The sequence below is a fragment of the Rissa tridactyla genome, chromosome 2 (genome assembly GCF_028500815.1).
Source record: "Rissa tridactyla isolate bRisTri1 chromosome 2, bRisTri1.patW.cur.20221130, whole genome shotgun sequence".
Classification (NCBI taxonomy): domain Eukaryota; kingdom Metazoa; phylum Chordata; class Aves; order Charadriiformes; family Laridae; genus Rissa; species Rissa tridactyla.
Window position 1 is genome coordinate 122,867,331 of NC_071467.1, and position 20,624 is coordinate 122,887,954.

At 40.6% G+C, this 20,624-nt stretch overlaps 1 protein-coding gene across 2 annotated transcripts in view; it reads left to right on the plus strand.

Moving 5' to 3' along the window:
* OSBPL10 (oxysterol binding protein like 10) overlaps positions 1-20,624 on the plus strand; it is a 117,883-nt gene that overhangs the window by 92,648 nt on the left and 4,611 nt on the right. For both annotated transcript variants that reach the window (XM_054193432.1, XM_054193431.1), the window contains exons 7-10: positions 2,520-2,666; positions 9,365-9,848; positions 17,668-17,854; positions 19,331-19,513. In XM_054193432.1, coding sequence (XP_054049407.1) covers positions 2,520-2,666; positions 9,365-9,848; positions 17,668-17,854; positions 19,331-19,513 — 1,001 coding nt within the window. The remainder of the gene's footprint in view (positions 1-2,519; positions 2,667-9,364; positions 9,849-17,667; positions 17,855-19,330; positions 19,514-20,624) is intronic.

The window sequence follows — 20,624 nt, forward strand, 5'->3', positions numbered from 1 at the left end:
TATTGCAGAATGGTTGTTAAACACGCTTGATCCTAATGTTATGTTGTACTTACCCTCCCTGATTAGCAGGAAGTCCTTCAATTAAAACAGTGCAAACCCTACTTTCGTGGGCACCTAAATTGTTTATAGGGTTGTTTGCCCTCACCGTGAACGTTTTGTAGAGTAGCAATGAGAGGCAGTTGCTATTTTGTTAGTAACGCTTTGAAAAGCATGGAAAGCCTAATACCTATTCTAGCAGGAAAGAAAGAAGGGTTTCTGTCGGTGGCTGAACATGCAGTTTTCAGGAGAACAAGTAAATTCTTAATTTATGATTTAGACTGCGAACTTGTCGATGTGCAATTTGTTTATTTTCTGATGCTGTTAACAACTAAAGGTTACACACCTGTTATTTGTTCACTTGAAAGCATGTTACCTGCTAGCATGTTCTCTCTCTCTCACACTCGTGCACATTCACACACGTCTATGCCCCTTCCCTCGTGCCCTCCCCACCCCCCCCACCCCGACCCGGAGAGCAGCCCACCAGGATGTCCTTTGGGAAAGAGCAGCCCCATTTCCCAGTTGGAGCTGTGTGCAGTTAAGCTCACTGATCTCAACGCCATGTGACTGGAAACGCAAGGAGCAGATTGACATCCGGCACGCACTCTCCAACTTGTCAGATAGCCAAAAAAAAAAAAAAAGAAAAAAAAAAAAAGGCAGTGGGAGTGAGGAGGGGAGGTTCCCTTGCTTTTTTTTCTAGCGCTATTAATTCCTGCTGGAGCTTGTTTGCCGCGAGCTCAGTTCATGGCAGTAACAGAAGCAGCAGTGCTTATTCGGTAGCTCAGTGCTCTCAATGAGGTCAAGCTGGATCAAAGGGAAACCTCCTGTGGAAGCATCTACTGTAAGTTCTGATACTGCTTTTTCCACGCTCCCTCCAAATGAATCGTAGCCTGTACAACGGAGCCAGGCTTCAGTGCTTTATGTCTCCCCGACTGATAATTTTGTGTGAGGTTGTCAGGTTTTGTGTTAATTGAACTTGTCAGTAAGGCGTCAGTTGGATAATAATGCTGTGCATTTTGGGAGGAAAGGGCTTATTGTTCTATCTTTTTATTTTCTGAGGGAGTGGGAAGAAGAAAGTGTGGTTCTGTCCTTTTGAAAAGCTCCAAGCTGTTGAGGTTACAGTTTACCAGATTCTGTTTTATGTAATCTACATATTCTACTTTCTAAATAAAGTAATAGTAAAGTGTCTTTCAAGTGTCCTTGGATTTCACCAAATAGCTATGCTTTTGGGAATAGCTACCTAAACATTTATTTACTATTTAAAAAAAAAAAAAAAAAAAAAAAAAAGAGACAGAGAAAAGACTTTATTCAAATCTTGGAAACGTGTAGTAACTAAATTTCAGGGATGCTCTCCTTACACAAGCTGTTGTTCACCTGAGAGGTGAACCTAATTCTGAATATCAGCTGGTTTTAATGAAACTTTTTGGTTGCAAAGACTTTCACAGTGAGATGAAAAATTTCTCATTTTATGTAACGAACTAGCTGTTTCTGCAGAAATGCTATTTAGCATGAAGGAATGCTAACTTTTGCAGGTAGTGTCTCATTTACAGCCTGGAATCCTTGGGGAATAATGAAATGCTGGGCTGAAAATTTTTCAGCTCCATAACCCAACTATTTTTTAAGTACAAAAAGCTTACCCGAGTACATATCTGGAAGGCTTGTTGAGTGGTTTTGATGAATTCAACAAAGTAACTACCACCTGTTTGGGTTATTGTTAGTAATATATTGTAAACCCTGAAGAGAAATAAAATGTCACAAATCATTATCCCTTTCTGCTTTAAAGCTCCTCTTGAAGGAGGATGGCATGACACCTTTCTCTTGATCTTCAGCTTGTATGTCTGGAAACTGGGCAGCGTTGGGATTATTGTGCTGCGAAGCACCTTAGTGTTGCAAATGTCATAAAGACTCATGGCATTGCCTTAGCCCCCAAATTCTAATGTCCTTTTTTTTTTTTTCCAGAGGTGTGTACTTTAATTATAGTTATCTTTTTATCTCCTTCAGTTAATAGTCTCGACTTTCTTAGGTATGTAACTTGCAAGTTGAATAGAGGAAAGGAAAAAAAAATACCCCTACCAGTGTGAAATCAGGTCATGCAACATCTAGATATGAAGCATGAATATTTACTGGAGAGATTTATGAAACAAATTCTTGAAGACTCATTTTCAGCTGTGTACTTCTACTTAATAAATAAAGACCCATTACTTCAATATGCTATGATTTTTTTCTGGCATCACTGGAATATAAATATGAGAAGATAATGTGTAAATTAGCATCTGATACTTACCACAGTTGTTTTGAGGATAGGATCAAAATGCTCTGTGAACCCGTCACTGGATTTTTCTATTTTGAATTTGTATCTTTGCTTGGTTTTAACAGAGCCTGTCTTTGGTTCCATTGAGACAGCTCCATTTTTAAACATATACAGTGGAAAAAAACATACTGTTATCTTTTTGCCCAGATGGTAATGTTTCTTTTCATTTCAGCATTCAGCTTCTGAGTTGATCCTAGTTGAAGAAGAAATGACAGATACTGAAGATAATGAAGAGGAGGATTTAGGAGTCATGGATGATCAACGTAGTGTAATTCTCCATCTCATCTCTCAACTCAAACTTGGCATGGACCTTACCAGGGTATGGACACTGTATCTTTTTTATAGTTCATTATTTTTTCTTCTTCTCATCCGTCTGTGTGTGTGTGCGCATTCACACATGTGATTCTCCTGAGCATGTTTTGCCCCTGCAGGCAGGGAAGTTTGCTATAAAGGTGTAGTTCCAGAGAGCTATGGAGTACTATCTCCTGCTAGGCAGGCTTTCACTTGAAGTGACCACATCACATATTTTGGGTATGGGAGAATGGGGTGGGGGGAAGGGAAAGAAAAAAGAAGAAAAAGCCCTGAAACTCTTGCTTATTTTTTTGTAAGTCTTTCCGAGCAACCATATGTCGTCTATGTATCCCACATGTATGTTAAGTCAGGCTGCACTGAGTTTTTGAGGAACAATAGTTGCAGTTGTTTCAATGAAGGAGATAAGTGCTCAAGTTACTGCTTTGTGGATTGGGTTCCATTTAATTACTTGGCAGCTTCCAAAAAAACACGATGGTAAAGAATTTATGCTCTTCACTGTGTCACTGTTCTTGTCTGTGCTAAGCAGCTCACCAGTTTAACCTTCTGTGCATCCTTCTGGTCCTGGAACCAGTATTGTTATGAGCTTATCTGTACTGACATGATCAGAGAAGTTACGGCATCTGAGAAGTTTCTTATAAGTCCTTAGAGTTTTGGAAATGAGGTAGATGTTCTGGAAGCAGGGAATGCCTCTTTTTGAATAGTCCTACATTCCAGTGAAACCTTCTCATGGGGCTTAATGAATAATCAAGTGTATTTTTGTAAAGATACGGAATAGCCTCTCCTTCCACAAAGGTTCTCTACCTAAAAAAACCCCACACATAAAACCCCTATAAGCCGCTTCCCACAAATAAGAAGAGCTCATTCTGACAACCCTCCACAAATAAAAAAATGTTTGTAATGACCAGGGAATTTCCCTTGTGCATGAAGAAGCTTTGTAGGAGATTCTTCTCATGGGCATTTTGGTACTCTGAAGAGTTCATCTGCTTTCCTTTTGATCTTAACATATTAGTCAAAATCTGTTTTAGTATCACTTTCTTACAAAATAAGGCTTTCTCAATATAGTCTTTTCTGCTTCCTCTGGAACAATTGACAGTATTTAAAAATACTTACATTTTTAAGACTGAGCAATCCCATGATTTGTTGCTAAGTATAGCTATTGAATAGCTGCACAGGAATTAATGTTTTGTTCTATGTTGAACAAAAGTTTCATCAGTTCATTTGTGAATAATTTATACCTGTCACTTCTTAGTATGTCTGGGGTTATGTACAGTTCATTTTTGGTTTTGTTTTTCTTAACGCTCCTCAATTTTTCATAGCTCTTACTCTTTTCTGTGTTGGTTTCCTGAGGCTGTCTGAGTCCATAGTGTTTAAATTAGACAAAGATTCCTTATGTGTTGTTCTTGTGTCTCAAAACATTCTGGTTTTGGTAACGAACAAGATTTTTCTTCCCTAATTTCCAGTGTCATCTTTTTGTCACAGCAGAGGAAGCAAAACCCCAAAGACACACAATTAATGTAAATAAGACAAATTCTTCTAAATCCTCCTTCTCTCTAAATAAGAGAAGTGTAGACGCTTATAAGAAAAGTAGGAAGGTAAATATATATGATAACCTGTTTCTTACATAGTGTTCTTAGAGCACAGTTTTTGAGGATGGTGATGAATATTATCAGATCTATAGTATGGCAAAATACTAGGGTACATGAATGTGTGTATATAAAATCTACAGTCTGAAAAGAGGCATATGGCGGATCAGATCTATCTCTGGTCTGTGTGATGCACGAATACACATATGATGAGTATTAATGAGACGTGCCACATGTGCACATCACTATTCTGACCATTTTGAGGATTAAAAAAAAATAAATTGCAAGACAGCTGGCTGCTTTTTTTATAAACTTTGCTTACTGACATGAGGCCCTTTGGGCCACAGATGATAAAGCTTGGTTTGTTGGCTGCACCTCTTCTCATTTTTTGTTATTCCTCTGAAAGTCAGGTTTCAGATAGCCTTGATGCTAGTCAGCTTCTGCTGGAAGTGGCTGTGGCACAGTAGTTGCTAATACCAGGGGATGTTTTTTGTATGGTTTTTCTCCGAGGGTTGTTTCTTTGGTTCATTTTGTGAGCTGTGGACTGTAACATGCTCCACACATGAACAAAGAGCTCTTCTGAGCCCTTGGTGGCTTTGAGTTCTGGATGCATAATCATTACCTTCATGTACCATATCAGAGGAAGCAGCATCTTTTCCTTTTCCTTTGGGGTGATTGCTTATAGTTAGTCTTGGCCTTGCCTGCGCTGACATCAGTTTCCCACAGTGATGATAGGCGCATTTAATGTCGCAGAGATGCTTCACTTATGAAATGTGTCATGCTGCCATGCCTTTTAATGAGGAGTTAAACGGTGAAAATCTACTGTGACGGAAAACACCCGCAATGAAGTATTAAATCTGCATGGGGATTTGCTAGAACAGGATAGGCGCTGTGGTGGCCAAATAGACTTCAATAGCTGCTAGAGAGAGTTGGGGGGGGGCAGCAGTTTGCAGCAGCAGAACTTAGTACAAAACGGATGCCTTGGACTGGGCTAGGACTTTAAACCTCGTTTAAAATTGGAATTGCTGGGGAAAAAATAAGTTTCTACATTGTTTGTTCTTTGGACTTTTAAAAAATGAAAAGTAGCGCTAAAAAGAGCTGACAGCCTGATAAATTTGTTGGCAAATGGCATCTAATGGATTGTAATTAATGCTAACAGTTTGTACAGATGGGTGATCGCTCCCCTGCATTCCCTCACGTTCCCCACATAGTTAATATGTGTTAAAAATAAAGGGCTGCCATTCTGTGTAAAAGGGCTGCCAGTAATTCTGCAGAATATCAACCTTTTGTAAATTAACATTGTAGTATGTTCACGATGTCAGAAGTTTTTAATTTGCTTGTCAACATACTTTTACCTTGTAATTTTAAAATATAAGTGGGATGACAATAGCTTGTTTTATTCCCACAGCAACACATATGACAGTGGAAAGCTTTTGTACCTCTAAGAGACGGACATCTCAGCGTGGGGTACCTTGGTCAGATTTCTGAAAAAAGTAGGGAATGGTGCTGACACCCATAGTTTGCCCCACAGTAAATAGTAGAGGGGATAAATATCTCTATTCTTAAGAAGTCATGCTCTTACTTTTCTCAGTTGCATTCAGATCTAATTAAGTATAGGTGAATTCAAACCTAGGAGATTATGGTCAAGCTTTGAGCCAATATCCTCTTTTTAACTTCAATGAAAATGGAAGAATGGTTGTTAAACTGCTTTGTTTTCAACCTGAAGCCTGAGAAAAGAATAAGAACTGAGATTATTCTAACAATTTAGAATGCAGTCAGGAGATTTTTTTTTTGCTTCAGACTTCAGCAACTTGGTATTTTTTCTAGAGAAATTCTTGTGTCCCATTTGGTTATCATGCGGGCTTTTTCTCAGAGGAAAAAATACGGCAGTTTTGACTTTTTATGCAATTACCAAAAAAAAATTAATATCGTTGCAGTCCAGTCCAAAACCAATACAACATAAAGAACATGGATCCTAAGTGTATTTTTCTGGACAGTGCATTCTGTTTGGCTGCAGAAGAGTCAAAAGCCTCCTTCCTTTGGAAGCTAGAGTACTAGCACAAGTGCATGACAGTCCAATGCTGGCAAGAAGAATGCTGTACGCTTCCAAATTTGTTTATTTCTGTTTTGCTTATTTCTGCAAAAATCAAGATAGGGCCAATTAAAAAAAAAATTGACTGGTGTGCTTTTTATTTAATTTTTATTTTAGACTATGTTAGTGTGTAGTGGTGTTGCATATTGAGACTTTGAAGCTATGAGATTATTTAGTAAGAGGCAATGTTTTCTAGGCATATTTTGTAACACTGGAGTTGTGTAAGCTTTAAAACTCAAATATTTTTCATACGTAGTTCTGGCTCCTTTTGTGGAAACAATTCAATTATTCTGCGTTTTGCAGTGGATCCTTTCCTGCTGCCATTAAGAGTGTAGTTTCCATTTTAGTTGGGCTTTTAAAGCAAGATAATTTGAGCTGGAGTTCAAGCGTTATTCAGATTTTAAATTGACTCTTGAAACTGAAAAATTAGAGTCCAGTGATTCATAACATCTCATTTAGTGGCTGTGTTGGTGTAGCTGTATTAAGTACGTAGCTGCAGAGCACACAGCTGGGACTTGCAAGAGTGGATAGGAGCACTATACGATCAAGACAACAGGATGAAACTACAGCCTTAATGTTGTACCATAAAATTTGCATCATCTTAAGGATGGTCTGTAGTTTTCTTCTCCTCCATTCGTGCTAATAAAGTTCACTCTTTTTAGAGAGAGGCACTTGGACGTGACGAGGTGCAGAATGCTGTTTATTCAGATGAGTTTCTCTGCCCTTTTAAATCTGTGCAGTGAAATGGTAGTCACTACTAGTATTTCTGGACAGAAGTGATGGGTTGTGGGTTTTTTTTCCTGTGTGTTTTGCTGTCAGTTTCCCCTTTGATAACCTCATCTTGGAATGTACAATTTATATTAAAATGAGATCCTGTATTGAGGGTCAGTGATGCTGAATTGCATTTTTTTTAAGATTATATCGGATAATTAGTATTTGGTCAGAATGAGAGTGCTGCAAGTAAGATGGGACTGTTTAAAGAGCTAAAAACACCATAACAAAATCTGCCTTTCCACTTTGCCTTCCAAAGTTTTGGATTTCACTTCTAAAAACAAGTCTTCTCAGACCCTCGCTGTCACACCACCATGGGGACTGTAGGCTGCCTCTAGCACTCTGTAGTTTGCCACGCGTAGTGTAAAATTAAGGTCCTGCATCTTTTGGGGCCTCATTAGGTTGGTAACAGAGACCATGTAGAGTCCTCAAGGCTTCCAGAGTAGATCAGAGGAATATTACAGACAGAACTTTGCTTGATTTATATCTAAACTTGTAAAAATTATTAGTCTATAAAGACTATATGCGTGTAAACAATATACAGAAGGAGAGAGCGAATGAGCATGTATGTTTACCAAATGGAGCGGTTATCTTTTTTTGCAGTTGTGGTATGTTGACTTACTGTGTAGCCGTTAAGACTGCGTTTGAGCTGATGTGACTGGAATATTTTTTTTTTTTCATGTTTACAAGTTTTCTTTGAAAAGAACTAAATGATTAAAAAAAGTTTGACAGTTTCTATTTCATTACCCGTGGGATCCAGAAGGACTGAGCTGTGCTTTCGTCCCACTTAGAACAGCAAGCTGGGGCGGCAGGGGGGAAAGCAAATGTGTTTATGATTGAAGGGTGGCTCCCTGCCTGCTGTAAATAACCTTTGCTTTTGGGAAAGGGAAAAAATAAATGCAATGAAGAATTAGAGAGGAAAGCAGAACAACTGCTTTAATAGAGGACAGCTGTTGATCTGCACCTGGCATCATTGAGCCACTTTGATTCTAGACAAATTTGTGTGTGCCTTGTTGGTTGTGCAGGAGCGACCTCTGAGCTCCCCTGGGATGGTCCTGCACAAGGTGGGGGAGAAGAAAAGGAGAGAAAGAAATCATTTCAGGTCCTGTAGCCCTCGTCTGTCTTGCAGTGCACTCTGGGATGTTTCACTGAAAACTTCTAACAAAATGTTATTCCTAAGAGGGTGACTTTAGCAACATCTGTGTTGCTAGATGAGCCACTCGAGACTGCATCCAAATTGCTTGGGGCTGGCTCCCTCCAGTGCAGGCTGCCTGGTGCTCAGTCCCGGATTTTTTCTGGCCCCCCTCGTGCCTCTCTAGTCCCAGGACATTGATGTAACAGTTTGTGCAGTTTTTGTTTATTTCAACTTTGTCTGAAATAAGGTAAAGGCATACAGGGGCCCATCATATGGTATGATCTGAAACTGAGGGGACACGCCGTGTGCCTGGGGGTGACAGGGTAGTGTAGGGGTGGCAAAGGATTTGACTTGGGAGGTGGGAGGGGACGTGAGACATATGATGACAGCGTAGGGCAGAGGGAGGCAAACAGGGAGTGTTTTCTTGCTTATAACCTCTTGGGAAAGGTCCGTGGCATGGTTTTATCCTTGGAAACACACCTGAGATTTGGGTTTGGCTGGATCTAGTTGGCTTGGTTTGTTAGAGGCTGGAAGGGACCTAATACCTATGCAGTGGGTGGTCAAGGGCCCAGGTGTGAAACTGGGAGCCCAGATGTTTGACAGAATGGGTAGATGGACCCCTAACACTCCCCACCACTTACAGGTTGGTGATGTGTATGTTTATATAAAATATTCATCTTTTAGTGGTTTGGGAAGGTGTGCCACTCCCTTCTTGGAGGGTTATGGTGTTCGGAGGGTTTGTTGATGTTTGATGTAAATTAGTTTACATTGAAGTATGTTTTTTATGCCCTGTAAACAAGCAGAACAATGGTTGGGTTTGTTAGAGGAGAGGAAAAGGCAGATTTCCATGTGAGCGGAACAGCCCATCCCTGTTGTGTGAGCTGCTGTTGAGAATCATAATGAAATCGGAAGCAGCCTGCATGGCTCTCAAGGCCGCTGCTTTTTCCTTCGCTCATTATTTACACTGCAAAGAAAATGAAATCGCTGTGGCAGGGGAGGAAAATACCCTGTCCCGAAACTTGGCAGGGCCAGAATTGCAGCTGTCTTAACTGTTCTTCCCCCCTTCCCCTGTGGTAGTATGATCATGGGGAAATCATATCTGCCTTTGTCTGCTTTGCATACAGGTAGTGCTTCCAACATTTATTTTGGAGAAAAGATCCCTGCTGGAGATGTATGCAAATTTCATGGCCCATCCAGACCTGTTTTTGTCAATTGCAGCTGGAGCCACTCCCGAGGAAAGAATTATCTGCTTTGTGGAGTATTATCTAACAGCTTTTCACGAAGGCCGAAAGGGAGCGGTTGCCAAGAAGCCCTATAACCCTATAATTGGTGAAACGTTTCATTGCTCGTGGGATGTGCCTAAAGATAAAGTGAAAGCATTCAGAACTAATGGTGCCTCCACGGTTTCTAAGGACCCAACCAAGGAGCTTGGCCAGGACCAGTCCACGTGCTACAAGCTGAGGTTTGTAGCTGAACAAGTGTCCCATCATCCACCGGTATCTTGCTTCTACTGTGAGTGCAAAGAGAAGAAAATGTGCGTCAACGCTCACGTATGGACCAAAAGCAAGTTTATGGGCATGTCAATAGGTGTCTCTATGGTAGGTGAAGGTAAGAAATCTGCTTTTATTTTGGTTTTTTTTTTGAGCTAATGTTGTGGGTGTCAACACAGCACGAATCCAGATATTTTCCTACTTGCTCTCCCTCTGACCTTTCATTTGAACCTTGTGGCTGTTAGCTTTTGTGAAGTTTGGAATTAAAACTGTAGGGTTCTTAGAACTTTTTTCTGTCCAGGCGTAATGTGACACACACATTCCATTTATAAATATGTGCTTTTATATGTGAGTCTGTTAACATATGACTGTAGTTCAGCTATAATTAAGTTGCTGTAGCAAATGGCTACTGACAGCATATTCTGTAAGAACATTTTTGTTTGTCTTGCTCACTTTTAAAGTAATATACGATTCGGTATGGAACAGTTTCACAACTGGAACAAAGCTATGGGAAAGAACATGTTTTTACTTAAGCCTGTCATTCTTTTTTCATAGTTTCTGCAAAGAATCATGGTTTCTGCAGTGTTTACAAAGTTAGTGTTATCATCTCAAGCTTTATAGACAGTCGTGTAGTTGAGTTATAGATTGGGATTTGCTATATCATATATACGTGGTCTGCTTTGTGAGCAGTTATTGCTCAACACAAATTCAGAAATATGGAGAATCATAACACATTCTTAATGGATGATCTGAACCGATAAATGCACCTGTTCCAGTGTCGTTACTGACTGCTAATGTATTGATTTAATGTTTCTAAGCAATTTAATCAGTCCCTTTTGCCATTTGAGGGTAATTTCCCATGTATGGCTTATAGTGTTTTTTCTTAACTAGTTTTTTGACTGTAATCTCAGAAGTACCAGGACAACTTACAGTAAATGCTTCCTTTTGTCATCATTATGTTAAATACTATGATATTAAAGGGAGTAATAAAAAGTAGAGTGGGAAATGTAGTGATTTGGTTTTGCTTAGTAATAACAACAAAACAATTATGGTGGAAACATGCAGATATTTCTACTGGCTAGAACTGAAGAACAAGCTCAAACAGTAGAAAGGGTTAAAGTAGCTTCTTTCCTGATGGCACTATATTCCCTTTTTCATAGAAGAGCCACGGAACTTCCTTACTACTGTATTTGGTATTGTTGTGATAGTTAAAGTCTAAAATATCACAGCTGTTTCCGTATTAGGAATTAGGTATTTTGCTTTTAATACGGCGTTAAGGAAGTTGGGAAGGGAGTGTCAGAAGGGAAATTGGTCTTTCTGTCTGTCTACTGACTGTAGCGCTGCCAGCCTGAGTCACTGGTTTGACTTGCTGCATTTTTCCGGTACATATTCGTTCCTAGTACTCTTTTTCTCAGTGAAGGGAGCTATTTAATGGAAATAAAATTAAACACAAAGTCACTTATGATTATGTAGGAGTAGGGAAATTTTCTTGCTGCTGGCACACAGAGTTCCCTGGGATTGGGGGTGTCTACTGTGGGGATTATTTAAGACTTCAAAGTCCTGATGTGTCCCAGTTTTGAGAGAGAAAGGGTCCAGGAATTAACCACTTCCCTGCCCCGAGGATTGTTTAATGTGTGTTTGTGAGAATAAGTTCTCCTCTATCCCCTTTTTTCATGATCCTGGAGATATCCCATGAGTGGAGGCGGCCTTTGGGGAGCATCTGCAGTGGTGAACTCTTTTATTGCAAGGTTTGCTGCTGTCTTTATGATGGGGAGGACATTTGGATTTACCAGTTCATAGTTACCATTCATCTTTTTTTTGTTCAGGTAAGCAGTGCAGAAGCATGTGGCTTTGCAGTGAGAGCATTTCTGGGATGTGGTGGAGAAACTCCAGTGCAGCCCAAGCGTTTCTGTTGCATGTTTGAGGGCTGGCAATAGGCAGCAAGAAGTTGTACCACCGAAGCTTTTCAGTCATCTGAAGACAGCCAGCCTAAACCCAACAGTGTGGGTTTAAAAGTGTGGTTTATTCACTCAAAACTACACTTTCTTCAAAATTTTTTTAAATTTATTTTAGTCCCAGGGAAATCTTCCTAATTAAGTTGGTGTGTAGATGTGTCAAGCTGTGCAAAAATTAGGATCTGCTGCAGATGTTTCTTTCTCATGGGCTGCCTACGTATAAATTCTGCGTTAGATTGAGGTCAGTGCGAGTACTTGGGAAAAGAGTGCTGAACCAGAAAAAAGTAGCCGCTGGACTGTGATGTGTTTTGAAACTTTGCTCTCTAGTGAATAGTTCTGTGCGTGCCCTTCAAACAATTCAATGAAGCTTTTACTACTGCGGTTGGCTATTCACAGAAATAAAGGAGCACTGGATTTTCGGACTTGTTATTGTGTAAGGAATATGCCGGTAATGTTTCTGTGGTGTTTTTGAAGTGTATTTTTCTAACTTGTCACATTGTCCTCAGATGTATAGAGCATGTTGCTTTTTATGCTTTGTTGTTAGAAGCAGCAGAGGATACGCTGAAATAGGATGTCATGGAAATACAAAGGCTTCTATAAGAATTTAAAGAATTAGGGGATTTAAGGACAGTATGGTCCTGTCACGCAAAGGGTACAGCTCAATATCTTTATTGTACAATTTTTAGTGTACGTTGCACCTCAAAGTGACTTAAGATTATTTTTTTTCTATCTGTGATTTTTGTTTGTTGATTCAAAGTAAGTATCAGTTGCAGAGATACAGAACGAGTAGGAAAGCACTGCTGGAAACCCGTGTGAGAAGCTGTTTTATATGCTAGCCCTTCGTCTGTGGTTATGAGGGGTCTAAATCTGGCTTGCTAATGAAATGTCTCAATTTTTTTCTTCACTATGTAACAAACCCCCCATTCTTCAGAGTATTCTGCATTGAGTTTCCTCATGAGAAAGCTAGCCTCAATAGAAGAGAGGGTATTTTGCATAAAAGAATTCATGTTGCATGCGCAGTCCCTAATTCTGGTTAATGTTAATTATGTACTAATGAGAGAGTGAGGGAGGAGAAGAGGGTGTAATGAATAGGATCACATTAAGATTTAAATTAGCAAGGGATGGGAGAGTCAATGTAAATATTTAATGTGTTTTACGTGGTCCAAAGAATCTTCAAACAGATACTGGTTGTAGGATAAGGATGCTTTAGTGAAGAGGCTGTGGTGAGCACACTTCAGTGCGGGCTCTGCGTTTTCCTTTTCTGCTCTTGGGTATTGTTCTAAAGTGGCAAAATCCAACTGAAAGTGTCACCTTTGATTCATGGGTTAATTTTGCAGAGAGTATAAAGTATGTTTAAGTGGATTGCTCTGTACTATCAAGTGGGTAGTTCTGTCTTGTGTTTTCACTCCTGCTATTTTAAATGTTTTAAAAACTAGTGAGGTGTAGGCTTCCAAAATTATTATTATTTTTTTTTAAATTGAAGTCAACCGTGAAAATATTTGGTAGGTACGGAAAAGATTCAATGTGCTTTCCAGGATAAATCTAAATGAAAGCAATGAATGTTTTTTCTCTTTTTTTTTTTTTTTTTTTGGTCTCCTGTTCAAATATATGTATGTGTATGTTATTTATGGTTGTACAGGTCTATAATTTCTATTCCTGAGACATTAGTGACTTTTTAATTTACCAGTCCCAAAGATTGACTGCTCCATGCAACTAGAGCAACCTAAATATTTCCCTAGTACTAATTTTTGTATTAATATTTTTTAGCCCAGTGGTTTCAGAACAGTTTCCGTATGGCATGGCACTCATTACTTAATTTAGCAAATGGCTCCAGTCTTTGGAAAACAAGCAGTGCAGCGCAGCTCGCTGGAACATTTACGAGACGATAAGAACCCGTTTCTGGCATCTCATGTTTTCCTGTGCGATTCTGTACAGCTGGTGATGCCCCACACCCGTGTGGGGTCCATCCCAGATGTAACTTACTCCTGTTTGTGCCGTGTTACAAATAATGCAGAGTGAGGAGCCTGTTAAATTAGGAAACTGCCCTAGGCCGTTTGTGTCCCACGTACCATTTGTTGTTCAGATTGATCTCCATAAAATCGGTGGGAAGCATTAAATTTCACATGCCTCTTCTGCAGCTTATTGATCCAGAGCCTTCTCTGGGTATTTCGTCAATATGTGTTACAGGAAAATCGATTCACAAAGCTGCAGCATTGGTGAGGGACGTGTAATAGTCAAACAGGGAAAATTATATGCCCTGAACATCACTTCCTTTAATGCAGGCTGAGGAGTCGTGGAAAGGAGCATGGCTGTAAATATGTTGCCTTACCCAAAAGCTGGAGTAAGTGGTGTTGAGGACATTGCAAGGGGGAATTTCAGAATTCCACACTTGCTTATAAAAAAATTCACCCTTCTCTGTGGGATTTTTTTATAATAGACTAGATTACTAAATCCACTGTTCCTCCCAGAGTATTTATCTGGTGCATTCTTCCATGCATAATAGCCGGCTATAAATACTTAAGATTTTTTTTTTAAAAGGAATTTGTAGTTTCTGAAATAATTATTTGATGTGAGAGGAGGAAATGTTACTGAAAATGGGAGAATCTTCTGCAACTTTTCATGTATATTTACTTACAGCCATTTTTAAACTAAAAATGAATAGTCGCTTACAAGAAAGAAGAAAAATAGCCTGTGTATTTTCCAGCAGATATTCTTAAACATCAGTCACAATGCGGTGATACTTATAAGCAGATGTTAAAAGTACGCAGCGCTTTTCAAAATAACCGTTAGTTTTTAGTTTTTCTGCCTTTAATTTCTCAAGATTTAAACTCGGCAGGGTGTAAGGCACGAATTCCAATTGTGGTGGCAGTTACCAGCCGTGACTCTCGGCGTCATTTTGGCTTCCTCTTCCGTCCGAGCGCGCGGGTCTCCGTTCAGACGTGGTGGTGCAGCCACAGTCTTCAGGGTGCGTTGGTTGAATGAGGTTTTGCACGTGGACTCTGCAAACGCCAGAATGCAAAGCTAGCAGTCACGTTAATACCAAAAGTAGTATCAAGTTGTGGATATTTCAAATCATCCCTTTATTCTTTTTTAGATTCTAATTATTGAGCTGGAGTCCCATTTCAAGTGAGATAGCCATTTCATTAAAAATGTGTTTATTCAGGTGTTTAAGGAATTAAAAAAATGTGCTACCAGGTGCTAAAAATACTGCCAAGAGAGCTGGGTTCAGTTTTTAATTTCTAACCTGCTGTGGTGGTTAAATATTTGCATTGAAGGTCACGGCTGTTATTTGCTGTTCACTTTTCGGTGTGCTTGGCAGCGTTCGTTAGAGCTCTGCCTCCCTCCCGCTCGGGTGTGGAGGAAGAAAGCTATCGATCCCGTCAGAGAGACAAAAAGCAAACCCATACTAACCCAGAAGGAAATGGTGTTTGTCACGGCAGTTTCCTCTGACGGTGGGGACACGCTGTGACGGTCAGCGGAGGACGGCTGGGCCTGGGGGAGTAGGAGGAGGTTCTCCCCCAGTGGCGAGCACCACACCTACTGCTGTTAGACCTTCTGTCTTTAAAAAAAAAAAAGCCAACCGAACACAAAACCCTCACAACAACAAAACCCCCAAAACTGTCGCGTTGGAAGCCGATGCTTCCGGGTGCACTGTGCTTTTGGACTGTGTAAGGATTGTGTCTGTGCTTCAGCCATTAAGATGGAGGAAACGTGGCCTCGTGGGCCAACCCTCGTGGGTTGCTGCTGCGTGTCTGTTGCTCGTGACTGTTAATGAAGAAGGTGAAGAATAAAGGGGAAGAGGAGGAGAAAGGAAACCTGTCAGACCTGAGTCTAAAACCTGTTGCAGTTCTCTATGTGGAACGTGCCCCACTGCAGACCGTCGGGTTTCCTGTCTGCGTTTGATCAGCACCCGTTAGCTTTCTGTGATCCTTTTTGAATATCATCATCCAGTTAAAAGACTTTTTGATTGTTCTTTATTAATTTAATATTGTTTTAGCACCCGTTTAATGAGTTTGATAAGCGGAGTTGTCTTTTTTGAGAAGAAGTTCATCCTGGCTGGGTGTCCTGGGGGTAGTTCAGCCTTCCTGCAGCGTGACGAGCTTGGTTTTACCTGCAGCTGTGGCATTGAGGAAGCTTGAGACAGCGTGTGTGTGGGTGTGTGTTCCAGCTGTGTGGGTGTGTGTTCCAGCTGTGTCCTGCCTCTTCCATGCCGGGCAGGGTTCAGCACGTGACACCAGGAAGTTGTGACTTGCCGAGGCAAAATGATTAAAGGTCCATTGAAGACATCGCATTGTTCGTGCTTGTGCACTCTCCAGCTCGTTTGTCTCCGAGTCGTCGGAGCAGGAGCGCTGGCAGTGTCACTGGTGGCAGGCTGAGGTTGCAGAAGTCCTGAGAACGACTGCACAAAACTATTCTGGTTTGCAAAAGATGTTTGCCTGTGGAACATTTTCAGAAGGCAGAAGTGACAAGTTGCAGAGCTTCCTGTGCCTGCGTTTAGTTCTATTAATTGGAGCCAATATTTAAGATGATTATTCTGTTAGAGCTCTGTGCTTTCAAATTTTGAATGTTTTTTAGGTTTGTGTTTTCACACAGTGTTAAGGGAATATTTTTATGTTGGCAGTACTGGTGCCTTGTTCCTGTTTTAGTGCCTTTTCATCATTACATGTCAGATCACTTTCCAAAATTAATGTCATTGTTCCCTTAAACGGATAGACAAATTAATACCACAACAATGCGTTCTTCCCCTGTCTGCCCCAGGGTGAAGGCCGATTGGCTCAAGTTCATCTTGTTTCTCAGCAGATACTATTACTATGTGAAGATAATTTTCCTGCTTTTTTTTTTTTTTCCAAATATTTCTGGGTTCTAAGTGCTTCCTGTGATGGGTTACTTTCAATCTCTGTTGTGAAAAATTATTTTCAAAGCTGTAATTCTTTTTACCTTTAGGCAGTCATTAAATGGGACACAAAAGAGTGTAAAACTCTAATCAAAAATATGCTACAGATATTTGTCATGATCTAATTCTGTGTGCAAGGTTTAAGGTCCTCTTTACCCCGTCTTACATCCTGTTCTTTGTCATCCTGAAGACCAAACTACAGCTGTGGTGGGGATAGAGGTGTATCCTTAACACCAGGGGAAGCTAAGATCTGATGAGACATGCAGCTTTCTTTGTAGTTCCAAATAATCTTGTAAAATTACTGCTGCTGCATGTTGTTGGTTTTAGTTGCAACCCCACAACGCTCAGGTTGCAGGAACCTTTAAAGAACAGAATTGCCAGTGATTTTCTCTGCATGGCAGAGACATTGGTCCCAGTGGTAATAGATCAGTGGGGCTGGTGGCCCCTCGTTGGTTACGTGAGACTTTTGCAAAGGCTGTGTGGGAAAACAAGGCATTTGGAAATGAAGGAGCAAACTCGTAGGGAATTTCTAGAAGGCTTCCTTAAGCGTGTGTCCTAGTTGCACCCGAGCAGACCTAGGGAGAGCCTTTCACTCCCACCAGCAAACGCGTCAGTAAGAAATTGATGGAGAGGACCTGGTTGTGTCTGATTGAATGAAGAACTGAAGAGTCCTTTGGCCATGCCCGTGTTTTTTCTGGAGAGAGATTATGGCATGACATTGAGTGAGCATCTGAATATTCAGTGTGGCTTTTTGCAAGAATTTTTTTTTTTTTCCCCCAGCTTTAACAGTTTATTGCTTGTCAGTAATATGAAATAAGTAATCCAGTCTGATTTTCTGATAAGCTGTTTGGTACCATGATGGACCCCAGGGTACACATTCAAATTGTGTGCTTTTGAAAATGCTTGTTTGAAGAAATTTGTTCCAGAGGGCAGACTTTTTTTCCTTAGCAGACAGTACCCTCCTTCAAGGCGAGTTGCACGTTGTGCTCTCTGTGGAAGGACATTTTGATGACAGTCATTGGTTGGTGACCATCAGGTCTTATCAGTGAACTTTTTATCATTTCACTTTCAACCTTCTTCCTACGTAGGTGTTCTTTACTTGATGGAACATGAAGAAGAGTATGTTTTCACCCTGCCTAGTGCCTATGCTCGCTCGATACTTACCATCCCATGGGTGGAGCTTGGAGGGAAAGTCAACATCAATTGTGCCAGAACGGGCTATTCTGCCACCGTCACCTTCCACACCAAGCCGTTCTACGGAGGGAAGGTCCACAGGTACGGAAATTACTGTCTTATTCTTGTTTCCCTGCTACGGGATTTCAATAGAAAGACTCTTGGGCGTCTGTTAGGTTCTTCTGCTGGAGTATTTTATAGTCAGTTATCTAAATTTCTTTTCCTATTAGTGTCTGAGATGACGTACAGCTTTAGAGCACAGTTTATTGTAGTTATACATTTTATATCGTTTAACTGACTTGGATATATTTCTCTCATTAAACTAAAGTGAATGTATTCTTCCAGGCTTTGTTGCTTGTAAAAATTGCTGTAAGTGCAGGATCAGAAAAACGTCTGTAGACAAGGCAATATTTCTGCTACACCAGCTGCTGCTCCTTCTGTGTGAGTCTTGTAGACGAACTGGTGTTCCAGTGGAGCTCCTGTAAGGAGGAGAGAAGCAAAAGTGTCGCTGCCCAGAGCAGTAGCTCCCTGCTGGGAACCCCCACTTCTGCGCTGAAACAGATGATGAAAATATTATTTATGTGTCTTTGGTGCTCTTTTATTAAGGGTGTGAAAAGGCACTGTGCAAGACAGCTTCCTCTCTTGCTTCCATGCTCAAGTTGATGGCCCGGTCATTAACGTACGCAGACCCCTTTCTTGTTCTGCTGCGGGCTGTAGCAGTGTCCATGACAAGGCTGTGTTGCCTGTTGGGATGGTGTGGTTTTCCACAGATACCTCTGTTTTGTTTCATTTGGCCTAATTATTCTTCCATATGCATGTCAACCATTTCAATATTGTGTTCAGGCCAATACTGACACGGGCTGTTTCGACAAGGGCTTTTCTAAAAGGTGTCGATTAATAATTGATGCCATCAGGCTGAGTGAAAACTGGGCAAAGTTGTGCTGTATGAGTCTAATAATTTAAAAATTTAATTGAGGTTGCAGATTATTACTTGGCGTGGCTTGCTAAAGCATATCTCTGTATGTTCTTAGAGAGAGACACTCACACAAAACTACTCCCTGCATTTTGGTTTTCCAGCCCTACCAATCTATTTTGCTCGCTCTCAGACCAGTTCTTGGACCACTTAGGTAGGTTTAATCATAGCTGCCTTTCAGCAGCTGAGAAGTAAACTCGCCGAGCTAAAGAAGATAAAGGTACCTGAAGTCTTTGACTTAGTTGTCTGACAGCTTTGTGTTCAAGTGTGAAAATAACACGTGTACTGCAAGTGTCACGTGAGTGTTGGGAGCAGTTTTTCAGGCTGATGAGGTGAACAGTTCTGGGTTAGAGCCGAGCGTCAAAGTTTTACGTTGGGTCAGCTGTACTCTGGGAGAAGGTTGTCCAAAGGCTGTTGCTGTGTTAGCAGAGCTTTCTTGGGTTGAGTCTTCCTTTTTGAAGGCAGCGTCGCTACTTTTGCTTGAAAAATTACTTTGTAGATGTAGAAAGCTGCTTGTAGCCTTACCTGCGGTAGTGCTTTCAATATGCTGATAATAAATGGTACCAGTTATTTCCGTGGTCTTTTTTTCTTCCCTCTTGAATTAGGGTTACAGCCGAAGTGAAACACAATCCCACCAACACCATTGTATGCAAGGCACAGGGAGAATGGAACGGGACGCTGGAATTTACTTACAGCAACGGAGAAACCAAAGTGATCGACACTAGCAAACTGCCTGTTATCAGGAAAAAGATTAGGCCGATAGCAAAGCAAGGCCCGCTGGAATCAAGGTAAGGGCAGAGGCATTGCAGTGTTCATTGCAGTGAACCTCGGGTGGAAAGAGAAGAGGGAAGCAAACTGCAGTTATAAACGGTGTGGCTCAGAACCGCCGCGCTTCCTGCAGCACATTAATCTAGGCACAAATAGCCGAAGCTGTGTATTGGTGCGTTGGAACATAAATTCCATTATAGCGACGTATACATCAATTTTGTAGAGGGGGAAAATGCTTGTCTGCGTTTTAATGAGCATTTGGAAAATGGTAATGCGGTGTTTGCACCTGCTTTTTTGAGTGATTGTAAGGTGGTAGTCAGGTTAGTTTGTTACAAGTAATGTTGTGTCTTATGATTTACCTGGAATTTCATGTTTTATATATTTTAGAATATGTGTATGTATAAAAAAAATGTAAAATATGATCCAATGTGAGATATAAATACACACACACACGTGGTTTTAGGGCTCTCAGCACCCACATCACATGCCAAACTATGACTAGGTACATTAGAAAAAAAAAAAATGTTCTGTTCTTCACTGTCAATAACTGTTGGCGCTTATCTTCAGAAAAATCAATAATTTTATTGAATTTAGGAACATCTGATTGGAGGATTTAAAAACATGAGTTAAGCTTCATTTTATTATCTGTAAATATGTTCTGTTTATTGTACAAAACTGTCTTGAGTCATTGTGCAGGGTCAGATATGGTTTTCTACTTTCTAGACAGGCTTGCTTATCAAGAACTCATTTCTCCCCTGTAGTTTAGGAACAGAAAGCTTGGAGTAAATAAGGAAACCAGTAGCTCTGCAGTGTATTTATTGCATTTTTTGGATACTCGTAAACAAATTACAACTATCCGGTGTTTCTGCAGGATATGCAGTTTATCAGATTGTAAACAGAAACTCATTTAAACAGCCCTGGAAATATGCGAAAGCTGCAGTCAGTTTCTTCTCGGTATTTTTCTGGGCAAAGTTTCTCCTAGGCTAATATAGTGTGAGAAGTCATTGCATCTGAATGTGGTCAGTCGTGTGGAAAAATAAGTTTGGTTATATACTGATAATTATTGTTGGCTGGGAATATGGACCACAGACCTAGAAGGGCTCCCTAGAATCAGCGCATCAGTTCCTCTGT